The sequence below is a fragment of the Polistes dominula genome, unplaced genomic scaffold, assembly GCF_049000335.1.
Source record: "Polistes dominula isolate Pdom_NZ unplaced genomic scaffold, Pdom_raw_medaka contig_24, whole genome shotgun sequence".
NCBI lineage: Eukaryota > Metazoa > Arthropoda > Insecta > Hymenoptera > Vespidae > Polistes > Polistes dominula.
The window spans coordinates 2,978,609-3,005,036 of NW_028301150.1; the positions used below are offsets into that span (position 1 = coordinate 2,978,609).

Below are 26,428 nucleotides of genomic sequence, written 5' to 3' on the forward strand. Positions count from 1 at the left end.
ATTTTTAAAAATATTTTAATGAGCGACTATCTTATTTTTGAATTGGCAAAACAACGATGATAATTATCTTTTGATAGCTGTGCTTTAGCCACACGATTCTGTTCGGCGCGCAAATGCCTGACCAGCTAACAGGTGTTTGGAAATACAGATATAGCAGTGGTGCGCGTAAGACAGTCACCCGAGTCTCTTACTTTACTTTCATGCACGTGATTATTGTCTCATTTTTTCTTTTCTTTTTTAAACTTGCCAATTAATTAATTTTCATCACGTATATTATAAATACAGAGAAATGATTAAGATCGCTAAACAAACATTTTTCTTTGTTTAGCATGATAAGAACAAACGTTAAACGATTATTCATTGCTCGTTAACACGCTCGTTTATCATAATGAGAACTAACGCGTAAAGATTGTTTTCATTTCGACGACTATCATGCACGCGATGTATATGTAAATATAAATCTTCTTCGAAATTAACCAAATTACTGTAACACGAAATCTAACAAAAACTATGGATGATACGGTCCTATTGAAACGTCATTAATTGTTTCATTTCAAGAACTTAATACCTAGGATAATTAAATTATTATCTATAGAAGGGTAAGATCTCTTAAAATCTCTTAAGATTTCATTTTATTATTCACAGCTTTCAATCCATTTCGATCAAACCATCAAGAAATCGATAAATTAACGTCGAAGTCCTTCCGAAAGGATTATACTAACAATAAGAGCTTGAGCGCAAGCAATTAGAAGATTACAGATAAGCTTTATTTTCAGGGTCAAGAGTACTTAAATCGAGACGATCGTTTTAGTTGGTACGTCGAATACGCTTGCGGTTACGGGCTATGGGGTGGTGGTACGCGGGTATTTATTGATTACGCCCTTGAAAGAACGATTCGTTTTGACGTCCCAGTTAGAAGTGTTTAATTAGAGGAATTAGGACAATCTGTTATTATTTTTTGAACAAACTTTTAACAGTAATAAAATATAAGATTTGTTTTCATTATTTCTAAACGAAAAGTTTTACTCAAATTTACTTGCATAATAAGTAACAGGAACAGATATAAATTCTAGAAATAATAATTTATTCTCTAAAGTTTCGAAATATATTGTTCATGAAATTCTATTAGTATAATATATGTCGAATTATACGTGTTGCGTAATTGGGATACTCCTTTCTGATTGGTTTTACAAAATGACGAATGACGGGGGAAAAAAAACTACAAGGTCGAGGATATTAAAAGCAAAGGAGAATTTATAAGATTTTGAAGGAAAATAGTGCACGCCAACTTCATATTAAAGACGCAGAACAATGTGGAATCCTCGTCCTTGGCCTCGAGTATCGGAAGTTCGACAGCAAAACTTATGCTACGCTCGGGAGGACAAATTTGAAGCACTCTTTGTGCACTACTTATTAATAAAATCAATGGAAATAAATGATCTAAACTTTCTTTGAATATAATTAAACTCATTATTATTTAACAGTTTTAAATTTTATAGGATATTATATATCGTGAAATTTTATCGTGATTTATCGTATCGTGAAAGAATTGCAATGGCGTTCATTTGAATCATTTAATATAATTCAAAGTGAATATAATTATTTATTATAAGTGCGTTGACAGTATATTTCTTTAATTATTGTAACTGTAACTGTAATCGATGATTATGGTGATATCAGAATAAATGATTCCACTTTAAGTCTCAAGGGTAAATTAGTTTAAAAGAGGAAAGTCATTTTAAGAGATCCTGGATCTTTTTTTATATACCTTTTAAATTTATTAGAGGAAAGTTGTATCTCGAAGAATAAACTCGTTGTAACATTGAACTTGTGCTGTTATATATCTTTAGCATAAGAAAACTTTGAAAGGACTTCGCGAAACTAGAAATACATTTTCCTGGATGATAAAAATGCTGATAAACAATCCTTAGCTCTTGAAAGAGTCAAAGAATAATTTTTTCTTTAAAAGTAATGACGATAACAAAATATTTATCATTTTTTTTTTTATCATTTTCATAGATATCCAATTTCTATATATAAATTGCTTAATCCTATTTATTGATTCCGATTATGATGATTTTTAACTCACTGCATAATAGAAATTCATATTACCGTGAATATTGCTCCGTTGGAAGTAGTGGAATTTCATTTCAATTGAAATTCTGTGTGATTCGACATAATCACTGAGAAATGTAATGCAATATCAGACTGGACAACTATGAATATAAATTATACTAAAGTACTACAGTGTTATGTTGTCTAATAAAAGATTAGAGGAATTCTGTAATCAGTGAGCAATCGATGCACATGTAAATTGTTTTGATATTCGATAGCGTTAAGCGATGATGATTCGAGGATACAGAAGGATAAGACCATTACTTAATAGATTGTATTTATCGAAGCTTCAATAATCTATTATTAGCGAATGGATCACGTTTATGGGGTTAAATCGATTATTGCAATATGTTTGTTAAATTAGGATTAGGTACTTTATTCTTATGAAACACTTTAGTTAAAACGGTACAAATTAAGTATTGATATACGATATAGATATAAAGAAATGAAATAGATCAGAAATTTGTGAAATAAAATAGCTTTATGAGCTGCGATAAGCTACTGTTACTTTCAAACTGTCGACGCTCGACTCGAGTTAGTCTAAGCTTTCTCATGCCAGTATAATAAAACACAGTTCAAAAGGGACCTATGCTGGGTGTGTACCTACCGGAACTGTGTGTTTGTGTGCATTGCATATTTTCATTGTACATCAACACATTAATAATATCGCCTACAGCTTAACATTCTTACCTTTATGATGAATTATTCAGGAATTTTGAGGGAACATTGATCGAGCGGATGTGGTAAAGGGAGGAAATCGTTCATTATTCAATTCAATTCGATAGACAATATTGACGAGAAAGATAATTTGTTAACATTGATAAAAGACATAATATAATTTGTCATATTTATTTGAAATATTGCGAGTCAGTTTCACCATCTTGGCTGTCTGTATAAAATTCAAAGTTTTCTTCTCTCTCGGATTCACTTTCGTAAATAAAGGAAGACTCCTTGCTACTACTCTTGGGTGTCACGATTGCGCATATGTCGTGGGAGTCGTACCTTTTCCCGGCCAAGGACGACGTCGGTAGAATTCTTGCATCGGAGGCAGCCTTCAGAATTCTTGTGGTAACATCGTGAAGTTCTTTTTCTTTTGGAAATATATCATCTGCTAATTGATTTATAGCATCTAGAATCAAGCTCATTGTTTCGGTGTAATCAGGTTGAAACATTTTTCCTTCGGGATTTTCTTTGAACAAATACTCCGCCTGTTAAGAGAGAATACGACGTTTAAGTAGTTAGAGTCAAGGTACGGTCAGACTAAAATAAGAAAAAAAAAGGTTATTAGAATTGTAGACAGAGCACAAAAATGATCTTTACCATAAATGAATTATATAAGTAGAGAAGACTATAAAAAATTTCCGAGGGAACAATTTACTGAGGTCCTGCAGAAAGATAAGTGATTATCGAAAAAAAAAACAGGAAGGAAGAGAGAGAGAAAATGTTAGAGAATGGAGGGAAAGGTTATATAAAAATAATGAAGGGTATTACGGTACCTTTTAGTACCTTTACTTTTTTCTTATTGGGTTGAAAGAAAAAAAAAACAGAAGGAAACGAAGTATGTTTAAGTTAACGACAAAATTAAAAAACACAAACAGAAAAATTTCACGAATTTAATAACAATGTAACCTTCAATATTTTTAATACTTTTTTCAAAAATCTTTATACACATTATACAATCATCACATAAGGTATGCTTTTCTTCGTTACCTTGAATAACAAGAATAATGATATGTTTGCGACAAGAGAAAAATGTAGACCCTGTGTGCTCTCGATAAACGGAATAAAGAACTCAGGAACATGTGAGTATTTTTTTTTTTTTTTATCAGAAGAACCTTTAGACACTTCTAATATTATTGAAAGCGATGATAATAAGAATACATATTCCATAAAATGTCTATATAAAAATTAAAAGAAAGAGGTAAGGAGAACGATAGGTAGAAAATAAATAAGTGTTTGTGACTGTTTCGTGTATCGTTTCGGAGAAAAGACAATGAATAATTTTAAAATACGCAGGCTCTTTTGATATAATGAATCTTTAATAACGATACCTTTCATCGAAAGGAAGCAAAAAAAAAAAAAAGAAATAGACAGAGAGAAAGAGAAAGAATAAAGGAAAGAAAGCTGAGGAAAAAAGAGAAATAATGGAGAAACGAAACAAATAGCAGGAAATAATCCCGTGGAATAGTCGCCCACACACAATGGTACGATGAACCGATTGAAGAAAAAAAAATACTCGAGTATCTTCGCTTTGAAAGGTAGATCACGATTGAAACGCCGTCAAGGCAACAACGCAATGCCGTCGAGAATGACCGCGTAGTCCATTTATAAAATAGGTCGGCCCTTCGTAGCCTTCTTCAACACAAACTGACCTATTTCCCTTACCTTTATTTATTCTCATTCTCTCTCTCTCTCTCTCTCTCTCTCTCTCTCTCTCTCTATCTCTCTCTCTTTATTCTTTTTATCGATTTATTTAGATGTATATTCTCTTCTATTATTTTCTCTTTGTTTAAGAAGAAGAAGAAGAAGAAGGAAAAAGAAAGAAATCCTTCTCCGTTTGGCCGATATATCGAAAATGTTTTAATTTCGTATTTCAATTAAAAGAAGTTATGTGTGTAAGGTGATAAATTTTTGGTTAACGTAACAAACTATCGGTATGAAAGTATTCAAGGTTGCATGATAAAGGGTTAATGTAGGTAGGTAGTTTAACAAATTTCATTGTAACATTATGATATTTTTGCACAACATTTAATTGCTCTTATCGTAGCTTCGAAACACTTTAGTTATGTATTTGTATAAATTAATTCATACTACAATATATAATTATTTACCACGTAAAAACAACCAATTATGAATCAAAGAGAACACCCTGTATGCATGATACATTATATCGATCCGTTCTAATCCAAATACGTGCAATCTGTAATGTTTTCATACAAAACATTTTGAAATTGTAATCTTTATTGAATTGGAAATAGTATTGTTCTTTACGTTAAAGTTTTTTAAATTTAAATATGTGATAAAATAACAAATTGAAGTATATGAGATAAAAGAATAAACAATTCGTGGAATATTGGAAAGTTTAGCAGGCGTTGAACTGACGAAAATTAGAATTTTGTAGATTATGTTTAAGTGTCTAATAAAAAACATTTAAAAAAAAGGGCAAGAAAAAAAGAGTCGGTATAATTTTGAAGTTTTCGATCAATAAACTTTAATGGCATTATACACGCAACATTCAGTCGCGTGTACTGATTGAAGGGAATGTATCCATGGTTCTTTTTATTGGCGATACTTTATCTTTAATAGAGCGATTGATGGATTGAAAGTAGTTGCATCGTTTAACTTTACACACCCATACTTTGAAAGTAAAATATCTTATCCAGTCATTCGATCGAATGTTCCGGAATAGGGAAACTCGTTTCCGAATGTAAGAGAAATATGAAGTGGAGTTATGTAACGTTACGAAATAAATGACACGTTTGTCATAAAAACTTTTCACGTTAACGATAGTGAAAGTGAGTATATAAGTAAATATATATATATACTTTTATCGAAACATGTTTATGTAAACGTGTTAGTGAATATGAAATACGTTCATAGTTTTACCCAATTAATTTTTGAAATTAAAAAATAATATTACTTATATTATCATATTATGTTAAAACAACGTAATATTAATATGTTGTTTTAATAATAATATAAAATTACTGATAAATTGATATTATTAAATTATAAATAAATGCATGTTTAATTTGTGACACATTCGTTACGTACATAGAATAAGTCATATGAACTAGTATCAGTACCTAATAAATATTGGCACAAACATAAACGAATATTATTACCACCGTTGAGTAACTTAAACTACGAATATCTAATGAAGTCCATATTATCGTTGAAAGCCCCATGTAAATATATACATAAATCATTTCTGCTCGGGAAAATCAACTTTGACGATAATATTTGCCTAACCGATATATTTGATTTAATATATGAATTTTATATCATTAACATACCAAATTATGAAAATTTTGATCGTATAATAAATCAATATTTTTATTTGTTCAGATATATTGTTACGTTACTTTTATTCAATTATAAAAATCGTATCGAGAATGAGTACAAGTGGAACACAGTAAAAGAGAAGAAAAAAATAGTTTACATTTATTTATTTGTTTTTGCTTTAATGGATTTTTTTATACTGTTGTTTGTCGTTTTATACAAATATGAGCAAAACTGTTTTATACTACATAACACTTGACTAAACTAACCGAAATTTTGGAGATATATTTTTTACTGTCATTTTATAGTGTGGACAGTGATAGTTTTAAATCTATACTTATATCATAAAAGCCGATCTTCATAAACTAAAATCATTTCCGAGCAGGTCAGGGTAGAGATAGATTAAAATAATATTCTTCGTCCATTAAGTATTTATTTTTTAATGACGTTATTAAAAATATTTATTCCACGTAGTGTTATTCTATCAACACCTACGGATAATATTATCATTAGATTGTCGTACACGTTCTAACGAGCAATTTTCTTTGATCGTCATGCAATATGTCCATGCTTGACTACTCCTCTCTCTCTCTCTCTCTCTCTCGTTTTAAGAGAAACTGTCGTTAAGGATGAATTTTTTAACAATAACTTTTTTCTCAAGCCTACGACAAAAACCGTAATAGCCTCATATTCGCTTTAATATTTAATCGGTTAAGCTATATTGTATACATGAAAAAATACATTAAACAAAAGCTCATGCATTTTTGCACTTTAACATTTCTTAACGTTTAAATCGTTGTTATAATGGAAATCAAAAAATTTAGGGCACCTGACGATATTCATAAAAGAAAAAATTGATGGAAATGCGAATAAAAATTAACGACGAAGTATTGTCCTAAAATTTTTCTCGATAATTCGATAAAAGATTTTACTCTTTATATGCATTGATTGTAAGAAGAAGAAAAAAGGGTTAAATTAGGTTCTTTTTTTTTAATTTCCTCCGATAAAACATTTAAATTTTCTTCGTAAGCTAATGAAATAAGTTCACAAAACATTGGAATTTGAAAAAAAAGAAAACCATAAAGTGGTACTTCACATAAGCAGCATTCTAAGATTCTTTTTACCGAAACTCTGTTTTCTCAAATTACCATCTACTTTCTGGAATATTTAAAAGCCACCCTAAAAGAACTTGAGATAAGAAAAAAAACGGAATGTTATCTTCAATCGTCAATTTTCCATATCGAAGAATTTTTAACTGATTGTAGAAAGTTCAAGGTGAGTATGTAACTTAAAAAAAAAAAAAGTAGATAAAAAACAAAAAACTTGATAAGAAAAGAATCAGACGAAAAACTCTAGCCACCGGTTTCTCTCTCTCTCTCTCTCTCTCTTTCTCTCTCCCCTTTTTTTCTCTTCAATTTTTTCTCACTCTTGAAAAATTCAAAAATACCTCGTAGCAATAAATCTCTGAAATAATATAGTTCATATTCTTTTCAATTTTCCTTCATTGAAACAATAGTCGTTGGAAAAAGAATTCGCTCAGATTTAAAACGTTTCGTTTTTCTATATCACCGCGAAACATTATTCACATACTCGTTACATCAAAAAGTACCGAATGATAAGGACTAATTATAATTATTAAAATAGAGAAGACTACGTTTGTGTACTTCTTTATTACATTATAAGCATGGATAAGAATGTTTACTCAACTTTTGGGCAGCGTGTACGGTAATTGTATTTTATGTAACATCGTTATTAATTAAAATAAAATTATAACGAAGAATATCTCGTTTATATATGACATTGCGAAATACATCGAATTCTCATTAGAAATTTGGATGATATTTAAATGATTTTTCAATTTAAATCTATATGAATATCTAATTTCTCACCATTCCGCTATTAGCTTTATTGTTTCCAAGTTCTACGATTCGAACAATCGATTTGATTGATTTGAGTGCTTTTATAATTCGAATGTTTACTTCGAATCGAAATCACGAAGTTCATTTGAAGATTTAATTTTTTTCATATCATATTATCGTATTTGAAATAACGAAATATGCAGAACAGAGAATTGTCGATCCGAGAATTCACTATAGAGCATTGTTGAAGAACAATATTTAATTCGAGTGAACGAAGAATTTTTTGATCGAGACGAAGTTTATTAGAATTTTTACTTTATCAGACATGTTACAAACATCACGTGTTTTCATTTCCACGATGTTTTTCGTAAAATAGTACTGCACTATCGGTTTGATGAAAGAAATGAATAGAACGAAGCGATTTTTTAGTGTCATTTCCTTTTTACCAATATGGTACTCGCTTTTCCTATCAAAATATAAAATATTTTCATCTTTTACTCTGAAACGTGACCCACTAACGACATTTTTTTCCAATAATAAAAAAAATCTCTGCTAACTGATCCAAAGAAAAAAGAAAATTTAAAGAACAAAATGGAAAATGATTAATCAAATTAAACAATTTACGAAAACATCAATTTCAAAAATGATTTATTTGAACTATACCATTGAATACTTAAAAATTCGTGTTTTATATTTCGAACGCAAAATGTGCGGAAAAGACAAAATCCAGGAAAAAAGGAGAACGTACGTGCTGTGTACGCTACAACGCTAGTAGAACGAATTCATTATAATCAGCCGTAGCACGCGGCTTTAGATTAATCTATCTTCTCTCCCGTAGTGAAAAATAAGCATTATTGATCAACAAGACGCAACACATTGTCCATATTTTAATCTGTTCTATGGACGGTGTGCTCGTTTTCTATTTTCATATTATTTTTCCTCTGTAACAATATATCGATGCTCTTTATTTTGTTTATCGTATTTATCATACTTACAAAAACTTGATTACAGCAAATTTAAACAAGCCATTATTTCTCCAAGTTATTTTATATTAACTTGTTTAATTTTTGTTTACAAATGCAAACAAGTGGTTTTCTTAAAATGATGTTAATCAAATTTTAACCCTTAACGAACGAGCGTAGTTTACTCGAATAGTCGATTAGTAGATCGACGGATTTTTTAAATATTTAGTGCTTTATTTCCAGAATTAGAAAAAGTGTATAATTAATTTTGCTTTATTGGATTTCTTGGAAATTTTTAATAGTAATAAGTAATATATGAACAGATTTGCCATATAAAAGGATACTAAAGTGAAAATTAAAGAAAAATATAGTTAGATTTGAAATAAACCAATAAATATATGTATGTAATCTATAGACACGTATATATTTATAAATTGTTTTTTTTTATGGGTTTATAATTAATCTATGCAAAATTACTTAAACTTTTGTATATTTTGGTACATCTTCCAACAATCCGGTATGTAAATACAGGATTTTTTAAATATAATTATTACAATAATTAGGTGTTTCGTCAGGAAAACTTTATTGAACGTTTAAAAAATTGTTTTTTTCGCTTAATGCTCAAAAAGGAACTCTTCAGAATGCATCCAGAAACATTTGTCGATCGCCGTTCATTGTAACGTAATAATTAATGCATAGCTTAATAGATTTTCTAAATTATCAGGTCATGCCGCCTATGTGGCGGCATTCGATTATTTTAGAATATTTAAGATGTCGCGAGTATGGCGGCATTCGTTAGTTAAAGGTTAAAATAAATTATATATAGATATAAGTATACGTACATTTTCAAATACTAAGAGAATTTGATGATTCAAGGAAAATTGAACGTTTACGTATATTACAGTTCAAATATGAATTCTGTTAATTTTTGATTGGATATTAGAATATGAATTTCTTACAGACTACATTAAATCTATTATATATTATTCGTACATCCTGTATAAAATCTGTAAATAGAGCTTTATAACGAGGTGAGAAATTATGCTTTGTAATAGAAGTCCGTCTGTTACAAACAACTGCACGTAATATTTCGATTATAAATGGGACGTGTAGCATTACCATTTTTATATTTACATTTATGTTATATAGAATACCCAAAATTGTATATCTATCGAATACATACAAACCTGAATTTTTTAAATATTGGCCAGTTTGATTTAGTAACCGGTCAAATAGTCTAATATAAAATTGGAAAAAACAAATTGTTCGTTAAATAAGAAATAACATTTTTACATGAAAAATTTGTCTTTTTAATGAATGGACAACGTGTAGCAACTGAAACCAAAAACTCAACCCTACCTATACAATATTTAAACGTCTCACATGTTATTTGTATACCACACTACGTGAGCTGAATATTTTCTTTTACGTATACGTATATGTAAAATATGAATAAAGACATTTAGCTGCTTAAGTGATAGAATTATAGAATAATAATAAATAAGATGCCTTGTTTAATATATTACAATATTTCATATTTTTATTCTTATTACATTCTCGTTTAAATATGTGCAACTTTGAATATTTGGCTATTGCATGACATTTTGGTCGTATCCTACTTACTGTGGTGTAAGTAAATATAGACAATATGAGAAATATCGTTAAATTTTACAATGCACTTTCACATTCATGACCATCATAATTTACCAGTTCACTGTACATTCATATAAATTTATGACTTCGTTGTCGTTGACAACGTTTGTGTCACTTTCAACAAATACAACTCTTTTACTTTTTTTATTATCCTCATTTACATATTGATGACAGTATATTAGATTATTCTTCCTTGTAATTTACAATTAATTTCGTTGAAATATTTTATTTTCATTCATTTCTTCTTTCTTATATCTATATATATATTTTTACAAAATAAACATTGTTTCCATAGTATTTGAAATTACGCGAGACTATGAAAGTATAAACAATTGGAAAAAAAGAATATAAGAATAAAAGAATAAGAGAAAAAGAACAAAATGACCGATTCAATTTTTATCGACAAAGAAATCAATTTAATGGATTACAAAAAGATTTTTCTGACGAATTGTGTTGTATTATTAAAACTTCTATTGTTAGTACTCCATATAAAACAAAAACGACACGCAAGTTAAGAAATTAACGATTCAGCTGTCCGTTAAAAGGAAGCATCTCCATTTATTGATCATTTGATCAACGTATAACCGCATTTTATACTTTACTTACCGTATAACTTTTACTTTGATTGATCATTTCAAAAATAGCATTGAAAAATAATGAATTTATATTTCATCTTTTATGAAATACTTGTCTATATTCGTTAAACATATTATAAAAAATATCAGTAAAACAAAGGACATGGCAGCTTAGATATTAACATCACCTTTCTCTAAAGAAATGAGAAAAGCTTCGAATCAGGTTGACAGTAGACACGATATGAAATACATAATAGGCATCCATGTTAACATTACCATAAGACAAAAGAGTCAAATGCAATTGTAACACGGGACTAAAAATAGAAAAAAAATGGCGCAACAGCAGTGTAAAGCATATATAGCGATGAAAAATGTATGATACTAATCTGCGTGCTCATAACGATGGAAACTCTGGGTATTATTCGTGATTAGGAACATAATCTAGGCGAGTCGAGGACATTTACATGATTCATCGATTCGCAAGGCGTAAGCAATTAACAATGCAGTATGATTAAGTGCTCTTAATAAACTATAATAGTTGATAAACGTGATATTATACCTTTAAATTTATCTACTTAGCCAACATATGAGAACAAAGTCATAAATAGAGAAATTCTTTTTTAGAAAATTTCTCAGAAGTTTACTCTTTGTTTTTTAAGTAGATGAATCATGCACATGTAATATACAATTTTTGATTAAGAATTGTTAATAGAACAAAATTAATTAATTAATTGGAGGATAAATCAAGAAACAAGAGAAATTGAAATTATAAGAAAATATTTGTTTAATTAGTAATATTACTTACTAGAAAATCTATTGGATCGTCCGGTCGTAATTTAGCGACTTCTATAAGACCCTTTGTCAAAGTTGGAAACACGTATCGAACCAGATAATGTCTGAGTGGTTGGCCCATAACACTAAGCTTTTCTTCCTCCTCTTCTTGCAATTTTTCTAACAAATCCGTCTGAAAGAAATTAAAATTGTTATTAATCCTTTGCACTCCTCACGATTCTCGACGTTGGCATTACTACATGCACTTGCACATGCATATGCATATATAATCAAATAAATAGAATAATATATTTATATATTAATAAATGTCCAAAGAGCCAGTGAAAAGTTTGTTCTTTATTTTCAAATAACAATGATGAATTTTACTTAAAACTAAAGTGATATATATAGCGAAGATTAATTCGAATCCTCAAAAGTTATCGTTGTGGATGCTCTATCATTTCATGCTAGTAAACTTCTTAGTTTGAAAGTCGAGAGGGATGTATAGAAAGTGTAAGAAAAGAGAAGAAATTTACATTGGCTAGTGTCAACGATCAATGCAAGCGAGCTAAGAAGTTCACCAACATTTTTCCCATAAGAAAATCCTTCGGGTTTTAAGGGATAAACCAACAAGGGAGTCTTTTAGATAGTTTTAGCTAGATTAGAATCTCAAAGACCGAAATCTACCAAATACAACTGTCTTCCAACTTCGACTTCCAAAATTTATTATATTTATTTTTTTTTTATACAGATTTGTTCACTCATAAGTCCCCTAACAGTCATTTTCATAGTTTAAATATATATATATATATATATATATATAATAATTTAAATTTCCCGTTACGAGAACAAACGACATAATTCATGAAATTTATGTTCCCTTTAACGACCTTGGAAAGGATAAAATGGTCAACTGCATTTTGAAATATAGCGAATTCTATTGATCGTCTTGAAATTCTATTAAAATATCCTTATAAATACGACAGGATATCAAACCTCGTTGATAATAATACGATGAACCTATAATTAAATGTTCTAATGAATTTTATCATACCTACATTTAAAGTCTATTCGAAATCGTTTAACTTTCCTATCATTAATGTTAAATCGTTCGTCCTGTAATTCTAATTGTACTTAGTAGTACCAATGAATTTAATAATACTTTTAGTATTGTGCATTGGTACGATAATAAAATCGATTTAATCGATTACCGTAAGTGAATAAATGATGCTTGCAAGACTTTATTAACCCCTTTCAATCACATAAAAGAATGAATACTAATGCCCTTATCACCGATTTTTATTCCATTACATTATTCAGAAAGTAAAAAACTATTTTCTCTTATTCCTAAATTTTGTCTCACATAAAATTACGATTAAAGTGTATCTCACGTAAAGTATGACCTTAAAGTAACTATCAGTGGAAAGTGATATCAATATTGGAAGACCTTTAATTTATATGGAATTAAATAAGCAGCGAAATTTGACTGAATTATGATGAAGGCTAATCCAAATATTTTAAAAATTTAGAGATTTGGGTTTTAGACGTGTTATAAAATACACGTGTACACGTGCCACGTAAAACGTGTATTAATAAGGAATTAAAGGATCCGTGTTCTTAATACACGTGTAAACATGGCACGTGAAACCGTGTATGAATTAAAGATCCATGTTCATGGATCTACTTCATACATACACGTGTAAGATATTTAAATACACGAATAATAAACGTGGCCGTGAATAACAAGAGTTACTACATAAATACAGAAATATATGTAAGTTTAATTTGTTTTATGGCAATTATCGAGATATGAAACAGAACGCTTCTCTCTCATGTTTGATTATTCTTGTCTTTTTTACACTCTACCTTTTTACAGATTCGACTCACTTTTCTACGAACACATTTTCACATTTATACAGCATTATCAAAGATGTGACGTCTTTTTATCGCTTCTCTGAAGTCAACAGCACACGAGTTTTTTGTCTGTTGTTTCTACGGTCTACGATCTTCCATCTTTTTTTCTAATCGTTCCCACTTTGCTTGGATTTAGTGATTAGCCGGGAATTAGTAACCCAACATGGCTAAGCCCTTAATTCACAACAGATTTACATGCATAAATAAATATGAACAACTTGTAATAAAAATCACACGAATTGAGATTTGAAATCAACTTCTGTCCACGTGTAAAAATTTTATTTTATTTTAAATTCTAATCGTAGCAGTTTTAATTCGATAATTGATCTCTGTTTAAAAATTTCAACAGAATGTAACAAATATATAAAAAAAAAATAATTAATAGAAAGAAACTCACAATGTTTGTTTAAAAAGTTATTACTTTTTTGCTCCTCGTTGAAGAGTATCAAGGTGTTAATAGAATTTCTATCATCGATCCGTCTTATTATCAAGTAATTTCTTGTTGTTTGTGTAGGAGTAAAACAACTTATCTTACAAAAGTTTGACGACAATAATACATACTAACCCACTCCATCATTTTTCTTTCACGTTCTTTCTTACGTTCTTCTATTTCTCGTTTCTCTCGCATTTTTAATGCCGTTTCCTCAACTTCCCTTTTAGCGTCTGCATTCCTTTGAGCTTCTTCCGCTTCCGCTGGTGTTAAACCTTCGTAAAAAAAAATATTATAAAATAAGATACAAATTATTTTTTTTCTTTTTTCATTACTAATCAATTATTTCTATTTTAGTACAATATATGAGAGTATATAAATAATACAAATAAATAAATAAACTTATTATCACGATAATACGAAAACGTGGACAAAAGATGTAACAAATATTTGTATAAAATGTACAACGAAATATCAAAATCACAGTGGGTGAAACAAACAATCTAATATCCCGATCATCTGAACAGTGTATTTGACGTTTTGCTGATCTATATAAGTTATCATCTCTGATACATAACGCTTACAGTGATTGAAAATTGTAAGACTCTATAACCCCCAGTGGATTGGATTAATAAAAAAAGAAAACAATAAAGTAAGAAAAATGGGTGAGAAGGGAACGGAGCGGCAGAATTAAAGATAGAAAGAACATCTAATAATAAAAAAATATTTTCCCTTTGTCTTTTCATTTTTCCTCACCGTAGTTTTTCGGTGCCCCGAGCTTTTTTAGACACTGATAAATTGTAGGGAACATATCAGGGCAAATATCATTTTCGATCGAAATAATCAATGGATGGACTTCTATTTCATCGAAAAATTGAAGAGGCGTATTATCGTCGGTATTTCTTTCTCTGAAATGTTATTATTATTATTATTATTAATATTATTATTGTTACGAATGTATCATCGATTATAAAATATATGAACTATAAGAAATTGATGATAAATGTTTCAAATGTACAATGAAATACGAAACGAAAGTGTTGAAAGGCAATTAAATGATATAATGATATATATGTGTGTGTATGTGTATCTTGGTTAGATACTTTAATCGTTATTAAAGGGGATGAGACTACAAGAGAAGTTAATAGAAATGTTCTTTGATATAACGACACTGTTCTAACGGTAAATATACTACCTTTGTTTAGGAAAATATTGACCTGGTCACTATAAATGACCCCACCCTATATATTACAAGAATAGAATGGTTAAGGTGATACGTGAAATCAAAACGTGGTCATATCAATTTACGTGTTAACAAAAAGACAAATGAGATATCTTATTTCGAGTAATAACTTACAATTTATCGCTTCAAAAAGGGATGACGATCTAATTTTCTTTTTATCTCGAGAGGGTAGAAAGCTCATTGGAATCATCGATCTTACCTATATTCTTTCAACCGTCGTATCATATCTTTCTCCGTGTAGTGGGTGCCTTGGATTTCTTTTTCAGATAAATTGATAACTCGTTCTTTTAAAAAATCATCGCTCGCATCTAAAACGACAACAAGTTTCGGTATGATCGAATCTTTTACATTAATTTCCTCAAGAATTTCCTTATCCTCTTCTCCTTCTTCTTCTTCATCATCATCTTCTTCTTCATCCACTTCTTCCTTATTTTCATCCATTTCTTCTGAATATTCAAAAAGTATTTTAGCTTGTTCGTATGTTTTTGGATATCCATCGATAACGTATCCTTGATTCAAACAATCCTTCGACCATAGTCTCTTCAGAAACAACCTTTGATACAAGTTTATATTTATCTTTTTTAAAACTCGTTTAAAAGAAAAGAAAGAGAGAAAAAGAGAGGGCTTAGAAGGACCTATATATATCTCGTTGTAAAGATAGATCTTATCTCTATTTTTTCTCAATAATCGATATTAAAAAAAACTATATAATAATTTTATAATAATGTAAATAAAAACAACGTGAAAAGAAGCGAATAATAATTGAAACATAAATAATGGCTAACTTGTTCAAGGTAATATCATCGAGACGTATATCATTTTGTGTTAAATTGTTTCGTATATCGTCGAGTTGTCGTTGCAAATCTTCCAACGGGACAGATTCTTCCTCAATATCATTTTCCTCGTCTGTTTGTTCTTCCATTTCTTCGCTTCGATCTTTGTTTTCTATCAAAGTTGTTTTCTCTTCTATCTCTGCGGACTCGTAAATGTTGAAATTATCTTTACGATACGTTAGATAAATTTGAATTAAGTTTATTCGATTTAAAGTACAAGGATAAGATAAAAAGAAGAACAAAATTAATGTAAAAAATGTGAAAATATTATTATTAAATAACTACCAATTTTTTAATGCTATCATTGATCAAATTTTTCACGTTGATATAGTGCAAACGATAATGTTCAGCAAGATAGTGAGCCACTCGAGTTTTCCCAGAGGCTGGCGGCCCAAGGACAATTATTCTCATCGGATGCAGTTCTCTCCATGCTTTATATTCTTTTACAATCGTTCCGATATTGTCTGTGAATGGCGTGTCGAAATGCCAGCGTATCCTCTCGAGAACATAGACAGAATCGATATTTAAATCAAGCGTCATCAAATCATAAATTCGTTGAGTGATTTCCGGATATAGAAAGGACTCTTCTAGACCAACGCGTTTCACTTTTCCAGTTGTTAACTCTTTACTGATGTGCTGTATAACAATATTGTTTTTTAAATATATAATCAGATTTTTCTCTTTATATTTAGTTTCATAAATAATTATCTCAAGTGTTTTTTAACCTAAAACAAACCTATCAATAAAATTCAATTAATTACTTTGACAATCGTACTCTGAGAAGCGATTCCTTGTTCAACAGCTACGATGTATTTTAAAGTTGGCCAATTTTGTATAACGTCGCGTACTATCCTGAAGTATACACACAAATATAGTTAAAAATAAAAGAAATTAATAGAATAATAGGATATTCTCGATACTCACGAGATTAAATCGCGAACGTGAAGAAGAGGAATCCTATTTTTACCATTACCGATAATTGGCAGAAAAGGTTCATTCAACCAAGCCATTTTAAAGAGATAATGAAGCTCGTTCTGTTCCTCACCATAAGTTATTCCACAACAAATCACAATAGTCTTTAACTTTTGTTTCAAATCGAGACGTTTTTTAACGATAACAACATCTCTCTCGCATTTGAGGTGTTCTTTAAAATTTGGATGTGCTCGTCGCTTTCTGTAATCCACTTCGGTGAACGGCAAATCCGGATCTTCCGGATCCAATGGTTTCGTAAAGGCCCAAGTCATTATCGTTGAAATCAGGATAAAGTATCGAGGTACCTTCGTTTTTTCCTTTTTTTATTTCTTCTTCTTCTACTTTCATTCTCCTTGTTACCAATTTTCGTCTCCATATCGCCATCAGAACTTTCTAATATTTCCTGGATGGCTTAAAAATATATATCGAAAAGAGAAGATTAAGAAAAAAAAGAAGAAAAAGATAGAAAGAGAGAAAGAATATTGTAAGATAGTTTTGAGAGGAAGTGTAGTTCAAGTACGTGAGCGGAAACTTAATGTTAACTGATTAATAGATAAAGATACTTTCTTATATCAAAGTAGATAAATAGATTGAGTTGGTAGTTAATCCGTTTTTTAAAAGAAAACTAAAAAGAAATGATTCCGCGATATATATTTTTTTAATCATCGAAGATTACTTAGATAAAAAGTATTTTTTGAACAATTACAATGTTTTATATTTCAACAAATTTCTATTTTATTCTATATACGTTAAGTGAGATTATGTATGAATGATTAAAATCAAAAACACTCTCTCCTGTAAAGGGAAACTTTTCCGAGATTTAAAAATATCACAGAAGGTAATATTCTACAATGCATTTCTCTGTTATATTATTTTCTATAAGCTTTATACAAGAGTTCAATTTATATTTTTTTTTTTTTTGGCTTTTCCTGAAATTCAATTTGATGTATTCACCGTCAGTTTTTTATGACGTCGACTTATTATCGAATATTGGTTTATACTAAGGATAAAAAGTAAACGATATCCAATCCTTTTGTAAATTACATTACATATATTTTTCTTAAAAGTTAATCAAAATTTGTTGTTGCTTTAAAAGAGTTGTCCCTGTCTTGGCAAACAGGTGAATTTTTTGATAGAAGTATTTTTCAATCTTTTACTTGTTGAAAAGATAAAAACAAGAAATTTCTTATTTGAGGAACGTAATAAATGTACGAACCTTCTAATACCCAAGAAGCTTCTTCTATTTGACTCCGATCTTGTGTAATATCGTAAATAATAATTCCACATTTCATCAACTCAGACAATAGAACTTCACGACTGTCTGTGTCTTTAATAATTCTCATTACTTCTTCGGGGTAAGGATACTGGAAATACAGGTATCAGATATAGAATTTCAACTGGGACAAAAATATTCGACTATAACAAAAGCTCGAATACAATAGGAAAATAATGACGAGCAATTTAAATCATCTCTTGTCTCATTTCCAAACTTGAAAAATAAAATATTTTCATTATGAGTTTTATCGATCTAGTAAGTTATATTTTATCGGGTGAAGTAATATCTTTTTTCCTTTCTAGATTCTTTTATTTGTATCAAATTTAATAAGTTTTATCATCTATTATATCAACAACAACAAAAAGATAAAGAAAAACAATCTATAAAAAAAAAAAATTTTCTCTAAAAAATGAAAAGTATTAATCTAAATTTCAAATGATAAAGTACAATAACTTCGAATATCAGTGAAATGGAAACAAAATAAAACACCTTAAGGACCATGGATAAAAGTAACTCAATTATAAAAAATATCTTCATTAATATGGAATTTTAAGTAAATCGTACAATCGAACAGATGTTTGTTCTATTATTTTTTTTTTCTTTCACATTGCTTAACTTGTCAGATGATGTTGAGACTTTGATTAAACTAACAAGAAGATCGAAGGGTTCTGGTACCTTATACTCGAGAAGCGTACCAATCACTTCGTACTTTTGCAAAGGTTTCTGCTTGCCTCGTTCAAATTCCATGACCCTTTTTTTTCTTTTCTTGTCGTACACGTGCGCCTCGCCCATAGCCTCGCCCTCTTTTACTTCATTTTCCTCCTCCTCCTCCTCCTCCTCCTCCTCCTTCTCCTCCTCATTCTCAACTTCCACCTCATCTTCTAGCTCATCCTCCGTTGTATCCTCCTCTCTTCCACCAATTTGAGGATTAACGTAAAGCAACTCCGACAATGCCTAAAAATTTAATCTACACTGTCTTCTTCATTTTCTCGCGAAATAACACTTTACACTTTACAAGCGTGATTCTTAATACCAAAATCTATTTGAAAGTTTTTTTTTCAAATTCGTAAAAAGATGTAAGAAAAAGTAAAAATATTTCAAAACATATCAGTTTTATTTCTTAAAAACGATAGTCGAAAGATAGGATTTATTTTTGATTTATAAGATTTTCAAGGAATTAATAAATTAATTATGAATCAATATTGTATATAACAAATTGAATTATAATAGAAAATTTGAATGATGTTAATAATTGTATTAATAATACGTTCGGATAATTGGAAATGATACAATGAATTCTTTGAAATAATAAAAAAGAAAGAAAAAAAGAGAAACGTGTAGCGAAATGGTTGAAACGTTTCATTGTTCATTTTATGAATAATTAAAAGTATATTTAAGAGTAGAAATCAAAGAGATCTCTTAACGCATTCGAGAATTATAATTCTTTTAAAATGTTTAAGGGATGAACATTTATATTCTCTTACATTATACAATGTCAAATCTTGAAAAACCTTTGAAGTTTAATTCGAAATTTTTACGTAAGACTAAACGTGATATCTTTCATCAGTGCAAAGCGAGAAAACAATATTATATAAAGTGAGACAGCTATTATACAGCTTTTACGAGTTTTTCAATGCCAAAGTATTTCTGTATAAGTGTGTGCTCTCATAAGCCATAGAACTTTACGACTTTGCGTAAGCACTTTTCTCTGTTCTTTGTAAGAAGAAAAATAATTAGTTTCGTTCGTCAGTGTCAAATGTCATGAAAGACTGCCATCAGCTGCGAAAAGACAGAAATTAAAAAATAAGGAATTCCGAGCAGTCGGTGTTTAAAGTAATGGTTTTATGAAGACACACCTAAAGAAATTAAAATTATGTAATAAAAAGTCATTATAGGAGAAGGTAGATTTTTAAACAATAATTTTCCATCAATGTGAATAAAATAATCAATTAGTTCTTTATGAAATTGTATCACTTTTTTATTCGTCAAATATATTTGGAGGAAAAGTTTCTTTTTTTTATTAGATAAAAAGACAATGTTCTAACTGACATAATAATAATTCAGGAAGTGATATTAAGTTTGAACTTTACACTATCTTATTAGTAGTTAAAATATCAGAAACTCAATCTTGAACTTGAAGCCACCGCAAGCGATATCACGTAATATCCAAATGTAACGTAAACTCGTATGTAGATATAATATAATAGTATACAATGCTTTCTAGCATGGAGTTAATTTAACTTATGCAACGTAACCTGATACTTACTATATCCTTGCATTTATTATTACATTTTATTATATACCATTTCGAATAATTAAGATATCTCCTTGATTAATTAAAATATCATACTTACTAAGGCTAATTTCTTGCCATGATAGCTGTCAACATGATTAATAAATATTCTCCAAGGAAAAAAATCGAAATTCTCCTGAACAACGACTGTATCAATCTTTATTTCTGAGTCGTTTGATATATTTGAAAATATATTTTTTACTTTATTTTTTGTATTTACTTTAAAGGACATTTTTTTATTTATTTCCCTAACCACGTCACTATAAAGCAAAAAAAAAAAAAAAAAGAAGTAATTTAAATCGTTTTGGATGCACAACTTCAATTCGGAGTTGATTCGAGTTACAAAAGTTAAAAAAAAAACACACACACACACACGAAAAAAATAAAAACAAAATGTATGACGCGCTTGAATTGTATTGACGTAATATTTGCAGTCAACAGAAACACAATTTGAATGAAAGTGTTGAATGTAAATAAAAAGTTTCATGTCTAAATAATATATCTTAATATTGGCAGGTGTCAAGGAAAAATAGAAAAATCAATTTGTATTGTAAACGTTTAAAATATTCAAAAAAAAAAAAAACACACCTAATCTTCGATCAATCGTGTACAAGAATTACAGGAAGATTGAAATCATTCTTTTAACCTTCGCAAAATACTTTCTTCGAAACTTATATAGTCTAGAAAATTATGAAGATGTTTTATATAAACTAAAACAAAAGTCATTTATCACGATTAAAAAAAGCTTTATCATTAATTAAACACACACAAACTAAGTTTATATCTCCCTTTTTTATTTTGTTTTTTTAATAAATCTTACTAACAATAAGACAGATCCTTCAAACATTCCTAATTCATTTATACAATTGATATTTATTACATAACATCAATTTCGAGAGAAATGAAAGGAAAGCTAGACAATTGATAGTTCTTGTTACATGTAATATTAAACCATAAATTTTCGAGCATGTAATTTCATAGAAGTAAGGGATGAATAGGGATAGATAGTTGAGTAGCAGAGAGAGAGAGAGTGAAATAGAATGATGAACAGAGGGGGAGAGTGAAGAGTGAAATTGAAATTACTTCGAATTCAATGAGATACGTAGAATTCTGAAATTCTGTGGTCCTTTGTAAGTATCGTAAAGCAATCGTATTTCTGTATAAACGATTCAGTACATGATTATTAACAAATATATATATCTCTCTCACTACCGCGAATGATCAATCAAGCGTTACGAGAGATAGAAAAAGAAAGAGATAAGGTAAGTGAGAATGAAAAAAAAAATTAAAAAAAAAAATAGAAAAAAGAAATATAGTAGGAAGAATCGAGTGAATCGGAGGGTCAGGGTCGCGGCTAGTTTGTAATATGACGCAAACAGTAATTCTCATTCTATCTCTGTCACCAGCATCTATTTTACCAGCGCAATAGCTATACGCGCATGGAATCGATTTTGGCTTACGACTATTGGTGTTCGACTTTTGGTGGACACGCGATGTGAAAGCGAAGGACGATGAAAGATCTATCGAAAGATGTGTATACTTACTTGTCTATATGCACAGCTTTAAAATACATTTATGATCCAAGTAATCTCTCATAACGAGAATCTGATGGGTTCGTTCTCTGTTCTATATCGATAAAGTTAGCTATTTTCTTCTCGATCATTATTATATTTCTTATTTTCTTACCATGACGATAAAGTCATTAGAGCTGATTAAAGGAAAATTGTCAATTAGTGAAGTTATTGTGGCGCTTATTTATTAGAAAAAAAATAATAATCAATATTATATCGACATCCAATTTTCTATACTTCTTTGTATCATCAACAAATAATTAGTATTGATGAGAAAAGAATTTGTGATTAGTTCACGCTCTAAATGTTTGACAATTTTTTTACAAAGAAAATATAAATAAGATTCAATTTAAGAGAAATGTTATTGTGTTTCAACTAACACCGAAGTGGTTAGTTCTTTTACGAATATTGATAATCGAATTGAATGTATGTACAACACGTTACTGAAGATTAATTTGAAAGATACTACATACATAGTTGCTTCTTCGTTTTAAAGTAGATGAAACAATGTTTTTCTTTTTTCTTTCTACTCTTATTTTACGTATTATGAAAGTTTACTGTACTTTTCTTATCTTCTTTTCTCATTTTTTACATTATTTTATTACTTTAACTACTTCGATGTAATTACCCGACATGTTTTTTCCTGCTCATTATTTCAAATTAGTGAACACGAACAATCGACCCTTTCAAACCTTCCCTCAACTTCGTTTATATATGAATTTGTGGGACTCATGTTACGTCGGGAACGTTGAATGTGCAGAAATGGATGGAATTAAATTACGCTAGTCATAAATGGAATAGTCTATGTACATACGTTAATATATGTCAAGTTTTTCCCCAAATTATTTAGCAAGTCAACTCACCAGCAGTGTCAGATATACTTTTACCTCGAATAGAACTTTAATCATTTTTTCCGAATAATAATTCTTCATAAATGTTTCTTTATTAAAAACATTTTATATACAAGGAAATACAAAGCAACAAATTTATCTAGATATTATAATGCAAATATAATTAACATTAACATATTTTTGTAAAATATTGCTTTATGCAACATTGTAATAAGTTTTCAAAAATATGTTACCTTAACATTTTGTTTTATTAAAAATATGTAAAAAAAAAAAAATCAAAGTTTTCAAGAGGAAAAAAAAAGAAAAACGCTAAGCTATTAATATTACATGTCACTGTCTTCCTAATCTTGGTACTTTATAACTCAAGAAAAGTCGTTAAAATTCCATGTTTTCCATACGAGTATTGATCGATCATGTCACGCAATGTTTCAACTTCGTACTTTCATTGTTCACAAGAAAGAAATAGTTTAACCCCTTCTAAAACTAACAAATCTATCAACAGTGAATCAATACTCGAACAATTTGACAGATTGATTACGGAGCACCTGGAGATGCGAAAGTAATTAACAATTAATTAAATGCTGTTGTAGATACATATACTTAGATTTATATCAAACTATTCATGTAACATTACAACAATTAATTTTACCTATATTATATTTCAAGATCCAATTTTATTTCGATTAGGTTAACAATCGTTCGTGTTTATTTTTAAACATTTTAAAACTTTATATTATTTACGAATAAAATATTTCATTCACATTTGAAAAAAAAAACAAATAAATCGATAAATCTATAATGAAATTTTTCTCAGAATTTAAATCAACGATAATAATAAAATTAATACGAGAATAAAAATAAAAAAATAAAAACCAATATATAAAAACAAATATAGAAGCAATGCACCAGGGATTCAACGTCCATCAGACTCGATTGCAAGGACTCTGACCACAAGCATGAGCAAGGTCGACATAGTGGAAGAGTTGAACGTACCAGGTAACAACGAGTTGATTGAAGCTGCAGAACATTTGATTAAAGCAGAAGAGGATGCGAGATTTGCTGAAAAATTGGCTGCTGCCAAAGCTGCTGTTGCTGCAGTACCACCGGAAATGGCAGAGGAAGCTGCACTTGCCGCAGGTCAGAGTTATCGAACAGAAAAAATTGGTATGATCAAGGAAGAGATACCTGGTGATATAATGATAGAAGTACTGGGTTATGTTGGGATTACTAAACCGAAGGAGAATAAAAATCTATCACCGTTTTGTATCTGTCGTTAAATCGAATAATCAATTAAAGTTGGATTATCTTATTTTTCATGTTTTTTTTTTTTTTTTTTTGATGATGTTAATATTTTTGGTATTTTAATCAATTTTGATGTCTTTGTATTGGTATATTTTAATTCGATATTAATTAATAAAGATGTATAAAAGTATCATGCATATAATTATACGATGGTTATTGATTATTCTAGAGTTGTAATTGCATACGTAATTAGATATCACAAGATTTGTTTGACATTCGACAAATAATTGATCTTTCATATTCTTCACTTTTTTTCTATCTTTTATTCATAGATCTTAAGATAGAAAATATGAAAGCTTGATTTTATCTCTGGCAATATAAAAATGATTATTAAAGTTTTGTAATTAGATTCATCATTTCATCATATAGCCACTTCAAAGCATTTATCTTCTTGTAGCAAGTATCTTCATCTCCTTCTTTTCAGCTATGTTCACAGAACATGAAAAAAAAAAACTATGCTTTATCGCGTGTAATCATTATTTATGACTTATAAATTAACGAATGTTTAATTATTCGACCATATAAGCAGAAAATGTTTAGAGTTAAGTTTTTAATAAGAAAAAAGCTAACACACACTCAAAAACACAAATAAATCACAAGAATGGTTTCTCTTTACAAACTCCTGACCACAAGCCATGGTTTTGATGCATTATCCTCCCTTTCTCTTTCACGTAGGACGAGCGATCACAATAATGCCCATTGCATACTTTCTGCGTTTTTCTTTTTCCTCTTCTTTCAGCTCCTCCTCATTCTTCTTCTCATCCTGTTATATGAAATAGCTGGGAACTATAGACAAGATTTTTTAACATTGAATATTAGCACAACTTAACGATTTATTCCCTTATATTATTACGATACCTGCGTAATAGACGCGAAATACCTTTCACTATTCTTCAATAACCTCGATAAAAGAATTTTGTTAAAAATTTATTATTTTAATTTTTTATATTAAATCACTATATTACGATCTGTAATTTTTTCTCGTACAATACTATACAATATTTTATTATAAAATAATATATATTATTTTATAATATTTAAAACAATTCAATTGTGTTCTTTTTTTTATGTTAAAATATATTTCTAATAATTATTTATTCGAACAATTAAGTTAGATGGTAAATATTATGTAACGTTATGCTCATCTTAAGACAGAGTGAGTGGTATTGTAGCTATGTTATAATGGAAAGTATCTATAGGATGCGTACCCACTACATGAGCAGCTGCTTGCGTAAGTAAGCGAACATTCTATCCTATGGATTACTAAGATGGTAGTCGAAGTAGGAGTTTAAACCCACAAGTTTTCTAACTATCGACCCACCACCTTACGATTTTCTTACGTCAAGATATCTTCTTTAGCAACTAACTTAGAAATTACCTTAGATCATTTTTGTCCTTTTTCATCGATATTTCTATAAAGTTAAATAAACTTTTGCATTACTTCTCGTTCTTTATTAATTGTTTTCGATAATATGAATCTCAGAAATTGTTTATTTCAAATTTTCTTCTAAAGTGTTTCAAACATCATTTTTGAAGAATTTTATATATTATATTTAAGAATTGTATTTTTTTTATTTTAAGCAATTATATATTCAGGATTATAGAACGTATAATTGAATTTTATAAAATAGAATCACAGCTGATCTTTTCAAAGAATAAAAATTCATTGAAATTACAAATTTATAAGCATTTATGAATATTCATACATTTTGGTTACATGTTCTATTTAAAAAAATTATATATTATTGTTCGATCGTTTATAATCGTTAATACTACATTAAAATAGAAAATTATATTACTTTTCAC

The 26,428-nt window shown here is 29.1% G+C and overlaps 3 protein-coding genes across 4 annotated transcripts in view; 2 read left to right on the forward strand and 1 right to left on the reverse strand.

Moving 5' to 3' along the window:
* LOC107064757 (synaptotagmin-10) overlaps nucleotides 1-26,428 on the forward strand; it is a 41,446-nt gene that overhangs the window by 311 nt on the left and 14,707 nt on the right. The gene's annotated exons all lie outside the window — the stretch shown is intronic.
* On the reverse strand, nucleotides 79-23,377 carry LOC149030792 (adenylate kinase 7). The gene is made up of 11 exons (XM_089177820.1): nucleotides 23,333-23,377; nucleotides 19,257-19,559; nucleotides 18,546-18,693; nucleotides 17,282-17,651; nucleotides 17,119-17,209; nucleotides 16,310-16,503; nucleotides 15,724-16,077; nucleotides 15,038-15,189; nucleotides 14,417-14,556; nucleotides 11,972-12,130; nucleotides 79-3,323 (listed from the first exon to the last, which is right to left on the reverse strand). Exons 1-11 carry the CDS (start codon nucleotides 23,375-23,377, stop codon nucleotides 2,964-2,966), a joined length of 2,316 nt encoding a protein of 771 aa, XP_089033946.1. The 3' UTR covers nucleotides 79-2,963.
* On the forward strand, nucleotides 18,547-26,424 carry LOC149030793 (uncharacterized). Its single transcript, XM_089177524.1, has 2 exons — nucleotides 18,547-23,879; nucleotides 24,216-26,424. Exons 1-2 carry the CDS (start codon nucleotides 23,734-23,736, stop codon nucleotides 24,595-24,597), a joined length of 528 nt encoding a protein of 175 aa, XP_089033650.1. The 5' UTR covers nucleotides 18,547-23,733; the 3' UTR covers nucleotides 24,598-26,424.

Coding starts and splice junctions, on each gene's coding strand:
- LOC149030793 (XM_089177524.1), top strand. CDS start 23,734: ATGTCACGCAATGTTTCAACTTCGTACTTTCATTGTTCACAAGAAAGA. Junction 23,880..24,215: donor GAGCACCTGGAGATGCGAAA/GTAATTAACAAT, acceptor AAACAAATATAG/AAGCAATGCACCAGGGATTC.
- LOC149030792 (XM_089177820.1), bottom strand. CDS start 23,377: ATGATTAAAGTTCTATTCGAGGTAAAAGTATATCTGACACTGCTG. Junction 17,652..18,545: donor AGCTTCTTGGGTATTAGAAG/GTTCGTACATTT, acceptor AGAAGAAATAAA/AAAAGGAAAAAACGAAGGTA. Junction 17,210..17,281: donor CACGTTCGCGATTTAATCTC/GTGAGTATCGAG, acceptor TGTATACTTCAG/GATAGTACGCGACGTTATAC.